We start from the raw sequence: 14,143 nt of genomic DNA, 5'->3' as shown, positions 1-14,143 counted from the left end.
GAGACATACAAAACTGTATTGTGTAGGCCTATGTCAATATGAACAGCTCGATCTTGGGACTCCAAATCTAACAAGGCCTGATCACTAGCTACTTTTGAAATGGCATTTCACTGGTCCTTCGAATGATTTTCCATACTTAAGTCTAGGGACATGAAAGAATGCATAATAATGGGTTTAAAGATGTAAGACATTTTAGATACCTTTGTTACGAGAGGATATCCAAAATCTGCAGATGTTTGCCTTACTGATGATATTTATTGAACAATGCTGAAATCATTATGCATATCAGTCCAATCAGCCTCAGTTATTGCTCATGTTGAATGGATCCCAGCTCAGAAACATGCCCTCAAGTGCAAATGGACAATCTTAAGCAATAAGGCACCTCGGAGGTTTGTGGTATATGGCCAATATACCACGGCTAAGGGCTGTTCTTAGCACGACACAACACGCAGTGCCTGGATACAGCCCTTAGCCGCGGTATACTTGCCATATACCACAAACCTCCGAGGTGCCATAAGGCCATTATTAATTGGTTACCAATGTCATTAGCGGTAATAAAAAAAAAATGGTCATACCCATGGTATACGGTCTGATATACCACGGCTGTCAGCATTCAGTGCTCAAACCACCGTTTATAATAAATCTTACGTAGCACTTGTACGGGCCTTGACATCTGCACTTAACTGGTCTCGGTCATCCTGCACACAGCAGTCTGTCAAGGATTGATAAAGAGATCCAAGGTGTTAAAGAACTCCAAACATGAGCCAGGCCTGCGCCAAACCCTGCTAAATCCCTCATAGCGACTGGTCTAAATCAACAGACAGTGGTGCTTCCTGGGTTCTGTTGTTCTAAGGAAAGATTGAGCTACTTATCACACTGAGTTTTGGGAACACAGGAACCCTCCTGAAACATAACCACAGAACACATTCAAGAGAAATGTTGAAAAGTGACTAAGCAGGCTGAACATACCAGTGACAGATCCAACTTAGTGGAGGAAATTTGACAAGAAAAAACTATCCCTTTGGTGCAAGGCCTATCAGTCAAGTGCAGCAATAACACAAAATAGACCCCAAGTGTGGAGTTGAGGGGTTTTATTCATTTTCAACCTACAATGAGCATAAAACAAGAACATGATTGGAGGCTATGACAGAAGAGGTTGAAAAACAGGAAAAGGAAGTTGAGCTTACCGCTATAAACACCAACTTTCCTCTGACACTAGAGTGGAATAAAATTCACATTGAAACTCCTGTTAATGTTCTTCATCCTCCGTCTTTAACACAATTTAAAAAAATAACTGCCTAAACTGTAACAGATTGGTATTTTTTTTTGGCAAAGTTGATATCCCTAATTGAAAAATATTTTCAATTACTACATTTTAAAATAGCTTCTTTTTTTTTCAAGTAACAGATAAGGGAGTTGTTTTCCACTCAAACAATCATTAGAAATTATAAAGTTAAAACCAGATAGACTATGCAGAAAGATCCAGAGGATGCTGGCAAGGGGAGAAAAATTAAATGATTGGTTCACATTGAAAATCAGTCCCTGATAGATACTGTAAAACAAATTAAATCACATCCTGCCTGCTTATGTAAATATTGACATGGGTGTAGCATTTTCCCCCTTCCGTGTCAATGCATCCTCTTTATGGTACACAATCAACATAGTCCAGTTTAAAACATCACACTCACCAAAACACAGCTTTCATGGTCTTTATCCCCCCTACAACTCATACCTAGAGATCACATTTAATTTCCTCAAAAAGGCGCATGGGTGTACTTCAGGATTTCATTTGATTTAACTGTTCTCTATTAAAATATAGAATCCATTAATAATACATGGGAGGGCTAAAAATACAGACCAAGTGAACAAAAAAAGAATAAAATCTAATACACAAAGCAGTCATTTTTTGTTGAATACAGTAGCAATAGGACCCCAGAGTTCAAAGTTCAGACACCTTTAAGTCGTGCATGTGGCTGAAGAGGAAGAGAGCCAAAAGGCAAAAAAGGCAATCCACTGGTTCTCATCCAATCAGAGATTACCGCGTCACCTTTGGGTATGGGTATAGTTCTGCCCTTGAACCTGGCATCCGACCAGACCTCAGACTAACCCACCTCGTCCCCCCTCCCTCCAGCTCATCTGTAATGGCCTATACGTCCTGACCCCTGACATTCAACCTCACCATGCTTGTTGAGTGTACACTCATTCTATAATTTCCTTGTCAGGCTGGCCATTCTGTATAATCGGTTAAGCTAAAAACAAGTATCCAATAAAATTACAATAGAAATCACAATTATAAAACCGCAAACAGGATTTAAAATTCATAGTCATCCTCTGCCATGTCGATAGCCCAGGCAAACTTTTCACGCTGAGTTTTGTTGTAGATCTTCTCGATAGGGATACCCCACTTCTTGCACCTAGGAGACAACAGGAGGATATTAGAATGATAAACCCTCCAGGAGTTTAGACACTCGAAACCATCAACTCACTCACTACTTTTAACTAATCAAAAGACATGTGCCACATATCCTGAGCAACTGAGTGTGTGGGCCAAGGGACAAGCAATGGAGAAAGCAAGATGTTGTGCATGATTGTCAACAAGTTCGTGGTCATGTCTCACCAGGCCACAGAGATGCGTGGATCCAAGTAGTTGAGTTTGGAGGTGCCCAGAGCAATCTGCTTGTTCTCCTCGCGGTCCGTCGCCTGCACCTCTAGCTTCATCAGCTGCTCTTCTAGCCTCTCCACAGCCTTCTTCTTGGTCTCCACAGCTCTGGGGGAGTAAGGGAAAGAATCAGCTACTTCTACATCCCAACGTACAAGTACCAATGGATGCCTCAACAAGCCAATCATATCCCCATACTTACTTTTTGGACTTCTCGTCTCTCCGTACTTTGAGGTCAGCCTTGGCGCTCTTCACATCCCTCTTTGCGTCAGATAGCTGGTCCTTCTTTGCGTCAATCTGGTAGAAATATTATCAATGTCAATAATCTTGAAACTAAGGCCAAGTATAGCTGGATTCTTACTATGCAGCTATTAAAAAAGACATTACCGAGCCAAGTATTCCCAAAATAACAAAGAGTATGCATCCAGCAGACAAACATAACTCTAAAAACAAGTCACAAATAAACCCCAAACAAAATCCCAAATCATAGCAATAGTATTTTGTTTCCTTTTCTCCCATCAGCAAAGAGCCATCTCATCTGTCAGGTCGACTGGCCGTGTGTCCTCCCCGTGACTCACTTTAGTCTGGAGGTTCTGCATGGACTTCTCAAAGGTCTTGGGCGGTGCCCTCTGATGGTTACACAGGATGGCCACAGCTCTGTTGGCCCTGTTGTATGACAGGATCTTGGCTGGAAGATTCTCATCCGCTACAAGTAGGGGAGAAAATGGATATTACTATGACTCTTGCTATAGCCTTTATACCGTATTACAAGTGACCACCAGCACACAACTGTCTACAACAGCTCCTCCCAGTTCCCACCTCTGGTCATACCAAACCAGAATATGAGATAAATGTGCTTTGGGTAGGTTGTGCATTCTTAGACCCTCTGTCTCTGGGTGGGGCTTCATGACCGTGGGGACTTACGGCTGGTGAGCTCCTTCAGCTGCTGCTGCAGAGTGATGGAGGCGTTGTAGGTACGAAACACTTTGGCCGTCAGCCCGTCCATCAGCTCCTGAAGGTGCTTGTTCAGAATGGAGGTCTGGAAAACAGAGGACAGAGAGGAATGCCACCATTAAATATGACTGATGGCAAGAGATGCAGAATTACAAGAGGATATCCAATTCCCACACGTCAAACAGGGTACTCATTTCCCCTCACAAGGTCCAGTGACATGACTAATACACTGCAATTCACAAGTAACGTAAATTGAAAGTATTTTTTTGTTCTTACATTGAGCCGGTCAAAGAGGTCATCCTCTGGCTGCTTGTTTTCCATGAACAGCTGCAGGTTCTTGAATACCTAAGAAAAGGAGGACAGAATATTTACAACTCATAAGAATAACAAGGCGAGAGTTTCTCTGAAGTGAGAGTAATCTGGAAACCATTGTAGTTCAACTCGAGGGAAAAAGCACATAGAAATGTTCTGGTGAACCAAATGTCAATTCTTCAAGGCCTTACCCTCTTCTCCACGGGGACTTTGTTGTAGTAGCGGATGGAGTCTTTACCCAGGAAGTCAAACTCCACCACAAACTCCTGGCCGTCCTTCTCGGGGTACAGGTTGATGTGTTCCACTCGGAGGGAGCAGCAGCCCACTGTGTCCGCAGACTCCCCTTCCTCCTTCTCATTACCTGCTCTCAGAGCCAGCTGGTGCACAACACCACAGGGAACATGTTACAACCAAACTTGGAGCTGTGCGTGTGTGCGCGTGTGGCAGCAGTCTCACCTTATCGATGAAGTAGAGTGCCACGGCTCTCTGTCGGATCCTCATCTCTTTGGACTTCCAGTCCTCGCGGTACTGGTTCCTTAACCGGTCCACACACTTCTTCAGATTTCGGGCTGTCTCATACTTCTGCCAGTCCTTCTCTCCCTGCAGATCAACACACACCACCATTACAGCAACCAGGGGGAAGAGACAGGGGGCACAACAATGAACAAATATGTAAAAAAAAAAATTCAAACAGAATTGAGAAAGGTTGGGTCTCCCGAGTGGCGCAGTGGTCTAAAAGACTGCATTGTAGTGCTAGCTGTGCCACTAGAGATTCGGCGTTTGAGTCCAGGCTCTGTCCCAGCCGGCCGCGACCGGGATACCCGTGGGGTGACGCACAATTGGCCCAGCGTCGTCTGGGTTAGGCCGGCAGGGATGTTTTCATCCCATCGCGCTCTAGCGGCTCCTGTGGCGCAGTGAACAATGAAACAGTTGCCAAAGTGCACAGTGTTTCCGCCAACACATTGGTGTGGCTGGCTTCTGGGTTAAGTGGACATTGTGTCAAGAAGCAGTGCGGCCTGGTTGGGTTTGAGGACACATGGCTCTCGACCTTCGCCTCTTGAGTCCGCGCGGGAGTTGCAGCGATTGGATACTTCAAAATTGGCGAGAAACGGGATGAAAAATATAAAAAATGAATTGAGAAATGTTGAATAGGATTGCAGACTTTTGTCGTCTCTAGAGACTTCATTAAAAGCTAACAATACAAGACGTCACTCGCTCCCACCTTCACTGCAACCACCATGAGCCATAATAAAGTTGAACCTGCCTTGATTCTTGAGCTGGGATTCAGCATGATATACTTGATAGAGCCTTGGATGTTCTCTGTCCACGACACCAGCCAGGTCACCTTGTTGTCATGACGCAACTCCTTCCATTTGGTACCAGGGGGAGGCTTGGGGTGCTTGGAGTCCCTGTGTGAGAGAGAAAGAATAGAGTGGCTGAGCAAGTATCCAGACATACACACACCAATCTGGTCTAAACAAGCAGTCCATCGGTTAATATAATCAAGAGAAGGGGAAAGCGCTGTAGAACATTTTGTAAGCCTTTTCTTTCATTATGTTCATATTGCCACCTGCACCCAGGACTACGAGTTTAGTGGTTCACCCACGGTTTGTAATCAACTGTGGAAAGGCAAAGGTGGATACCTTCCGGTTACTGGCCCTACGCTCGAAGGGCTGCTTGAATGCAGAGCGAATACTAAGTTGTGTTTTATTGCATTTCCGTCTTGCTCCGGTGGTAGGAATACTGGGGTGAGGTTGGCGTAAATGTGTCAACATGTTTGAGGTGTTGGCAGCTGCATAGGGTACTCTCGTAATCTACTGGGAAGCCAAAATGTTCCCAAACTGGAGATTTAAATGACTGAGACTCCTAGTTTATGGACGCCACCACTCGCCATCGTAGAGAACTAGTTCCCAGCTGCGCCTTACAAAACATGTCAATTAAGACTAGAATTCTGATTACAATGTGAGCATAGGCTCTAGTCGTTTTAACAGAATAGCCTGAAATGTTCTCAGCTCAGATTTACCCAAGAGGCATACAACGCGTAGGCATAGCCATATAGCCTGGTGTTATATTTTATGTATTCATTTAGGTTCACAGTGCAGCCCGGATTGAGGACCCCATACCAAACGGTTTGGTACGAATACATGTAACCATTGCACCCCTACCCAGGACCCTGTCACTCACTTGCTGCAGTTTATGATGATGTCCTCAGGGCGGATGCGGCGTTTCAGCATGCCCATCTTGGGGTGGTCTCCTCGGCCACGGAACAGGCCCGGGGGCTCAATGCGAAAGTTAGCAATGCGCTCCTTGTGATTGTCCATGATGCAGAAGCCATACTCCTGTAGGAGGCGTTCGTTCTCCACTTTGATTTTCTACAAGAAGCAGAGAACCAGAGACAAACTAGTTAGATCTGGGTACAGTTGTTGGAACTCTGGACCAGCCTGAAGATTCCAGGTATTATTACTCCACTGCCTCATGTAGAACTTCACTGGACAGTCGTGGTCTGAACGGGGTTATAATTTATTTATTTTTAAATGTAAGAAAAAGCACCAAGTATTGTTTTTGCTCACCAGTTTATCATCTTTAGTCATGGCCTTTCTGGCCTCAGACTGAGCCTTGAAGTATTCCCCCATTTCATTGAAGTTACACTTCTTCAGGTCTGTGATCTTAGACTTCTCCTCCGAGGTCATTTCCTGTAGGAGGGAACAGAGGTAGACAAGTCATGATCACATGTGTATGGAATTACTGTTCCAAATCACCATTTCTAAAAAAATATGAAAGTCATCTAAGTAACGCAATTGCAAACTCCAGGTATATAGCCTTAAACATTCACTACCTTTCTCCAGTCTTTGAAGAAGTTTTTCCGGAAGGCATCCTTGGTAGTGTACTCATGGTCCAGCATTTTGGCAAAGAAGGTGGCCACCTCCTCAGCTTCTGGGCCGAGCTTCATCTGCTTCCCTACAGAGGGATTTCAGCAGAGACTTGTTCAACCAGCCAAACCCTCCACTTCCACTCAGCAAAGCCCACTCATAAATGGACCAAGTGTCATAGAAATAACAGCACTTGAGTATTAATATTACCATCATAGAAAAATCTGACTTTGCTGGGAAGAGGTTCGTAAGGTGCTGCCATGACTGGGCCTTTATGTTCCAGAAACCTCCATTTGGAACCGTCAGTTGCCCTCTCCTCTTCCCACCTGTAGTCCAACAGGGTACAACAACGTGAAGTGATGGTTGATGCACAAACTAAATCCTTTGTCCAACAGAGATACAAAGAACATCCATATTTTATCCATCACCATAATGAGCATTCCATAACGAGGCAGTCAGTGTGCCTTCACAAAAGCTCTGTGCAGCAACACAGCTGGAGGGCAACTATGACACTCACCATTTCCACTTCTCCTCAGGCTCCTTCTTTGCTTTCTTTTTCCCGTCAGCAACTTCCCCTTTCTTGTTTTTTTGTGTCTTTTTGGGCTTGATGTCCTTTACAAGAAACAAAGAACGCATGAGTCTCCTTTCTTGCAACGGATCACTGAAATATATCCAATATGAAACCCAAAGATTTCCACGTACCTCATCTTGTTTCCTCTTCTTTGCTTTCTTGTCCACTCTGTCATTTTCAATTTTTATTTTTTTGGGCTTGAATTCAGTTCTAAAAAATAAAAATAAACACCTTATAAAGAGGCCTGACTAATGGTAGATTCAACAACTATCTCTGTCTTCTCTACACCAAACTACATAGTCATACCGAAAGGCAGCAGTGTGGTTCTTGCAAAGCCAACAATGACCAAACATTGTCATTGCCCAACAGAACGAGGAAAAACCAGATGGGGTTGGTCTAAACATGGCAACTACAGCCAACATTTTTATCATACAAATGTAACAGGGCCAAAGACTAAGGAAGAAATGGGCCTGTTGACAGAGTTAAGTACAGATCTACTCACTCGTCATTGTCACGCTGTCTTTTCAGGGACTTGGGAGAATGGTAGAAGTGATCATTGTCCGGCTCCGTCTTAATGCGATGAGGGCTGGTGATAGAATTCAAACATTTACAATCATTGTGCATTTGAAATCAAATATGTATGGTCCTATAAAATCTGTTGTGGAAAACGCACACGGAATGTAGACATAACGGAATTTAACAATATTCAAAAATGTATTGAAATTAGTAGGAAATCTTAATATATTGAACTATAGAAAATGCATTAATTTGCCCAAGTTAATCATAGCACATGAACAAAATCTGATTAGTATTTTCCTGCAACGGCACAGGACTGCCCCCGCGCACATGTCTACACTGTGTAGACGATAGCAATGATGCTAATAATAACCTGCTGGTCGAGATGAAAGGCTCTCAAAAACCTTCTCAATTAAATGTTAAATACAAAGTAGCCTATGTCTATAACTGGCAGAATGATACTGGCAGAATGATATTGTGATTACTTGCATCAATCAAGGAGCAATTATTTAGCAAACTCTGGAATCACATAAACGCTACAGAAACATTACTAACCATCTCTGGCACTTAAAGGATAACTGCAACCAAAAACGTACATTTCTTAGCTTTTTCCAGACCTCAAAAGTGGTCTCCAGATGTGGTTAAAGCATGGTTATGGACTTTAAAACATTTTTTTTTTTAAATAGAACATCCCATGTTGTTTTTCTAAGTGTGATTGAGACCCAAAACTGGAGAAAAAAAACTATATTTGGGGAAAACATTAAACTTCTGCACACAAAAAAAATCAAAAAAAATATATATAAAAAAATATATATACATGTAATACAATCGCTGATTTTATAGGGCCCTAGATATGTAACCAGCATTTGTAAGCAGCACAAATGTCAAATGAACAATACAAACCAAACCTACCTGGCAAAGCCATTCTCTTTTTCCTTCTTCGGCTTGATCTGCAAGATGACAACGAAGAGTTAAAACATGCATCTTTTGAAATGTTAAGAGCTATAAATTCAGGTTTTTACTGAGAAAGAGAGTGGACAAATATTTGACAAACTGATTGGCACATCTAAACCAAAATGGCAGCGATGCATCCCTCTCCGTTGGATAATTAGCACACCTCATCCTTCCTGTGGTCTTTTTCCTTGTGTTTGTCCTTGTGTCTGTCTGTGCTGACATCTTCGTGCTTTATTCGCTCCTTTTCTCTGTGTTTCTTTTCCGAGAACTCCTTATGGTCACTGGAATTTCACAGATTACATCAGCAGCAGATTGAACATACCAATAAGGAAATCATCTAAGAGTGTATATTTGAGGATATACTATAGCAATAAAACAGCGAGGAGTCTCTGGCTGGTCCTACGCCCATTCATACACACCCTGCTTATCAGACAAATCATCAAACAAACAGCTACGTTAAAGAGCTCAACAAAGCAAATGTGTGGGTGTCAATTACTGCCCTAGTGACGCACTAAGTTTCACCTATGTGACCCTGCTTAAAAAGACTGGAGAGTCATACCTGTTGCCATATTTTGATTTCTCACGCTCCCTGTCCTTCTTGTGGTCCTTGTGTTTGTGTTCTTTATCCTTGTACTTATCTTTATGCTTATGAGAATCTGCAAAAGAAGAAAGTTATTCAAACGTGGACTGACGGAAAGGCTAAATGACCATTGCCAAAGGAATAGGAAACATTTAGGCTACAGAAACATTCTGTAAATATATCCACTTTTCTTCAACCCTTCTCTAAACCCAGCAGGTGAAAACAGCTAACACAAAAGAAGACATCTACCGCACCAGGAACAATAAGTAAACAATACTCCAGTCTATGCTTAAGAAACACACAAAACAAGTTCTGACAAGTTTCCATGGTAAAACTAAAAGGTTAGTAAAAAGAATACAACGGGCAATGTGAGAAAAAAAATGTTATGCAAAATACAAATATGTGCACAAAAAGACATGGGAAGATTTGACAGTGTTGTAATGTCTGAATGACTGACTAGATAAGAGTGCCTCTTGGCTCAGGAAGTGCTAGGCCAGAACACTCATCCAACACCTGGGCGTGAATCTGAATACTGACAGTCGGATTAAATGTGCACCCGTGTCAGCCGGAATACATTACTGGTTGGTAGAGGTTACATAGAATAGGACCATCTCCAGTCAACTTCAGGCACATTTGGATTTGGGGACCTTGTTCATGACAGACCAAAAACTTAACAGAACACCCTTCACAAATTAAGTTAAAAAAAATTCAGGTCAGACTTAGGGCCATGAGAGAATGTGCCATACATGGTAAGACAGCACCTCCTAGTGCCCATTGACAGTTGAGGTTCATTTTTACTCAGAAACAGTATCAACATGGATGAAAAGAGGGAGCAAGCTCTAACAGGCCTAGTCCATCTGCTTTCACTTAACCAACCCCCTACAAGCAGCAATAGTAGCTAAATTAATGCCAATCTTCTCTCCTTAGTTGATACATATACAACACAGGTACTTCACACAGTCAAACAAAAGTTGACAGCCAAAGAAACATAATACATGAAATGACTTTCTCCTACTGCAATCCAGGCATGTTTTGAAAGGTGTGAGGCTTTAAAATAAGGGAGTCGGTCACAAGGCTCTATGCCCCACAGCAAACTACTGGCCGACACACCAATAAACAACAGATTTCCCCTTCCTCATGATCTGACATCACCTATGGCAGGCAATAAATGCATCTGAAACCAAAGAGGACACAGATGCAAGATTAAATTAATATGTTGGCATCTGTAGATTCTATTAGTTAGGGACTGCAGTAGGAATGTGGGCTATAGGTCTTCAGAGCCATGAAATAAAATCTAAACAATTTGTATCATGGTATTTATAAACAAACTAGTCTGCGGATTCTTTGGGGCAAGCCCTTGCAGAGCTTGGACTGATGTTTGCCTATATACCTTGTAATGATATAGGTAGTGGGTATATCATTACAGCATTTCTTGTAGATATTAAATCTAACAAATAATAGCAAATCAGTGACTGGCTGTTTTCACTTCCGGGCCCCATGCTCCACTACTGCAGAAGACAAAACAATAAATAAATATGTCTTGTATACAGGGACAACTCTTAACCCCTGAGTCTCCATTGGACCCCTGTATTCCATGTTCTAACAAGGTATCAGGTTTTGTGCTTGACATAGGCTGTTCTGACCAACAATGGACAGCGCACACTACATTTACATTTGTCATTCAGCAGACGCTCTTATTCAGAGCAACTTAGTGAGTGCACACATTTCCATACTGCCCCACCATGGGATTCGAACCCACAACTATGGCATGTCAAGTGCCGTGTTCTAAAACCACAAACCAAATATGATATAGGCCTAGTATTCATTCAAAATTAGCTGTGAGGAGGGAATTTTATGATGTTCTGACAACTTTATATTTGAATTGGGACAGCAATCACTTCTTTGCATGTTAAAATCCCAATCCCTATCTGGACTTTGAAACAGATTCACACAAAACTAATCTGGAAAGATGAATAGTTTGTCTAAAGCTGTAGGATTTTGAGGCAGCCAGCCATGTTGTCCCAAGGGCTAGGAGTGGAGTCCTTGTCCATAAGAAATACACTGTCATATGAGAAATAAACATGAATTGAAATTACCTTTTTTGAAATTGTTCAGAAATAATCTTTAATCAATGAATTAGGTCATCAAAAATTGTGTTAGTAGTGGAAGTCAATGTGCATTGTCAAACTTGCACCACAAATCTGTCAGGGATGTTATAAAATCCCGCATTGTACTTGAGTCCACAACTAGTTAATGTAAATTAACTTCTATATGATACAGAATTATCCATAATACATTCGGATAAGACTATAAAATATTATTTAAAAGCTAAACGGGGCCATCAGATGATTTTACTTCCTCCGCCGCTGGAAATCGTGTCTTGATACAAACGGTCCTGCGTGTTTCCCCTCCATATCACAGCCATCTGCACTTCAGCTATGTTTCCTAGTCAGACCGCTAGACAGAAAAAAGAAAATGGCGCAGAGACTAAGTTCTCAACCCCCAAACCCTTACTTTTAGACTCGGAATGTGGCATTTTAAGCCGGCCAACAACAAAATCTAATTTAGTATACCAATAAAACACCTCTAGTTCTTTAAGAATTTGTGATCAGATCGAGATTATAAAATGTTTAAAAGCTATTAAAGAGCCACCCATTTGAACAATAGGCGCTTGTGAGTGAGGCAGAGGACTTAGTCTCTGGACGCCATTTCTGCCCTTTGCTAAACTAGCTATATGTCTGGCTAGCGAACTAGCCCATGTTAGCAGATAGCTAGCTAACTACAGTGTGGACACGTCAGAATTTGAAGGAGACAATCATTGTGACAGTTGTTTGACACATTAACGTTACACTTACCATTGACCCGAGAGCTGGAGTCTATCTGCAAATTGTAAAACAAAGATTGGTTAACTAGCCATGTTCCTTGATTGATGGCTTGCTAGCTGTATAACTTTGAACTTGTTGGCTAGCTCACTGGCTAACGACTAGCTAGCAACCCTGCTGATGGTTGGCAATTGAGACCAGTCTGATAAAATGGCTAACGAGCTAGCGCACAGTGCATTTGCCATCCTTAGTTAGCCAAAGTTTAGTTGAATGGACTTTACTTTTTATTATCTGAAAAACACCATATTGAAAGAATGACAAAACACTTATTTCTGTCACATTTGTTGCAATTATATTCACTGTTGATTGGCTAGTTAGCCAAGTTACCTAGCTAGCTAACGTTAGTGTAGCCTGGCTGCTGAGGCAAATAAAAAAAGCAAGCGAGTTTAATGTCCTACAAAGCTCTTTCGCAATGACACGGCAAACGATTACAAATGTTACCTGGCTATCGTTGTGGGAATGATCTCCACTCATTTTCAATTATTAATCTGTTAAAAGCAAAGTGTGAAACGTGTTGGAGGAAACCGCCGACGAGGTGATGCGAGCAGAATGAAGAAAGAAACAGTTGTGTAACAGACTAAGTCCAAATTGTAAGTAAGTGCGCATGCGCGTGTCATTTTAAATGGGTGGGAAAAAGCAGTTGGCCACTTTTAGCCCCCCCTCCTCAAAACGTGCTCTCCGTCCCACGCGTTCAGTGGTCCCACGTAGTTTCTCCAAAACATGCATACATATCTATCAGAAATTGTTAAATATAATTATTGTTAACCTAAAATATTGTCCTATTCAGTGGTGGAAAAAGTACCCAAATGTCATACTTGAGTAAAAGTAAAGATACCTTAATAGAAAATTACTCAAGTATGAGTGAAAGTCACCAGGTAAAACACTACTTGAGTAAAAGTTTTAAACAATTTGGTTTAAAATATACTTAAGTATCAAAAGTAAATGTAATTGATAAAATATACTTAAGTATGAAAAGTAAAATTATAAATTATTTAAAATTACCAATATTAAGAAAACAAGATGGCACAATTTTTTTTATTTAAAAAAATTTTTTTTTTTAAGGATAGCCAGGGGCACACTCCAACGCTCAGACATAATTTACAAAGGAAGCATTTGTGTTTAGTGAGTCTGCCAGATCAGAAGCAATAGGGATGACCAGGGGTGTTCTCTTGATAAGTGCATGGATTTAACCATTTTCCTGTTCTGATAGCCATTAAAAATGTATTGAGTGTCAGGGAAAATGTATGGAATAAAAAGTACATAATCTTCTTTACATGTATACATGTTTTTTGGCAAAGGGGGGGGGGGGGGGGGGGGGGCAAGTGTTTAAATTGTGCAGTATTTAGAAATCATAAAAAGAGTCTGATAGCAGCAGACGTAATGTGTGTGTAGCATGAGTGTGGGTGTGTGCGTGAGTGAGTGAATGTGTGCTAAGGTGCGGAGAATAAGAGCAGGTTTTCAGTCCAGTTCAAGTGTTCAGCAGTCTGATGGTTTGTAGATAGAAACAGTCTCTGAGCCTGTTATCAGACCTCAAGCTCCGATACTGTCTGCCCGATGGTAAGCAATTGAACAGCTCGTGGCTGGGGTCCTTGATAATTCTGCGGGCCTCCCTCAGGCACCATTTCGAGTAGATGTCCTGGATGGGTGGGAGCACGGTCCCAGTGATGTACTGGGCGATCTTCATAACCCGCTGGAGGGCCTTGCGGTTGTGGATGGAGCAATTCCTGTACCAGGCCATGATGGAACCGGTCAGGACGCTCTCGATGGTCCAGCAGTAGTATTTGGAGAGGACCCGGGGTAGCATAATCTTAAAATTAATTGTTTTACACAAAATCTGTTTAAAGT

General features: G+C 41.9%; 1 protein-coding gene across 1 annotated transcript; it reads right to left on the bottom strand.

Moving 5' to 3' along the window:
• Window positions 1-1,076: 1,076 nt before the first annotated feature.
• Window positions 1,077-12,904, bottom strand: top1a (DNA topoisomerase Ia). The gene is made up of 21 exons (XM_090206077.1): window positions 12,740-12,904; window positions 12,272-12,296; window positions 9,396-9,492; window positions 9,000-9,117; window positions 8,795-8,832; window positions 7,869-7,952; window positions 7,498-7,576; window positions 7,313-7,407; window positions 7,006-7,121; window positions 6,762-6,883; window positions 6,496-6,618; window positions 6,110-6,297; window positions 5,186-5,334; window positions 4,382-4,521; window positions 4,117-4,302; window positions 3,890-3,958; window positions 3,584-3,698; window positions 3,238-3,365; window positions 2,862-2,956; window positions 2,618-2,767; window positions 1,077-2,414 (listed from the first exon to the last, which is right to left on the bottom strand). Exons 1-21 carry the CDS (start codon window positions 12,770-12,772, stop codon window positions 2,312-2,314), a joined length of 2,253 nt encoding a protein of 750 aa, XP_090062203.1. The 5' UTR covers window positions 12,773-12,904; the 3' UTR covers window positions 1,077-2,311.
• Between the last annotated feature and the right edge of the window lie 1,239 nt (window positions 12,905-14,143).

This window comes from Oncorhynchus mykiss, chromosome 17 (genome assembly GCF_057628025.1).
Source record: "Oncorhynchus mykiss isolate SJ-2025 chromosome 17, ASM5762802v1, whole genome shotgun sequence".
NCBI classification, from domain to species: Eukaryota; Metazoa; Chordata; class Actinopteri; order Salmoniformes; family Salmonidae; genus Oncorhynchus; species Oncorhynchus mykiss.
This window is presented reverse-complemented; position numbering and strand designations above follow the sequence as displayed.

Coding starts and splice junctions, on each gene's coding strand:
- top1a (XM_090206077.1), bottom strand. CDS start 12,772: ATGAGTGGAGATCATTCCCACAACGATAGCCAG. Junction 12,297..12,739: donor ATTCCCACAACGATAGCCAG/GTAACATTTGTA, acceptor TACAATTTGCAG/ATAGACTCCAGCTCTCGGGT. Junction 9,118..9,395: donor AAATCAAAATATGGCAACAG/GTATGACTCTCC, acceptor GTGAAATTCCAG/TGACCATAAGGAGTTCTCGG.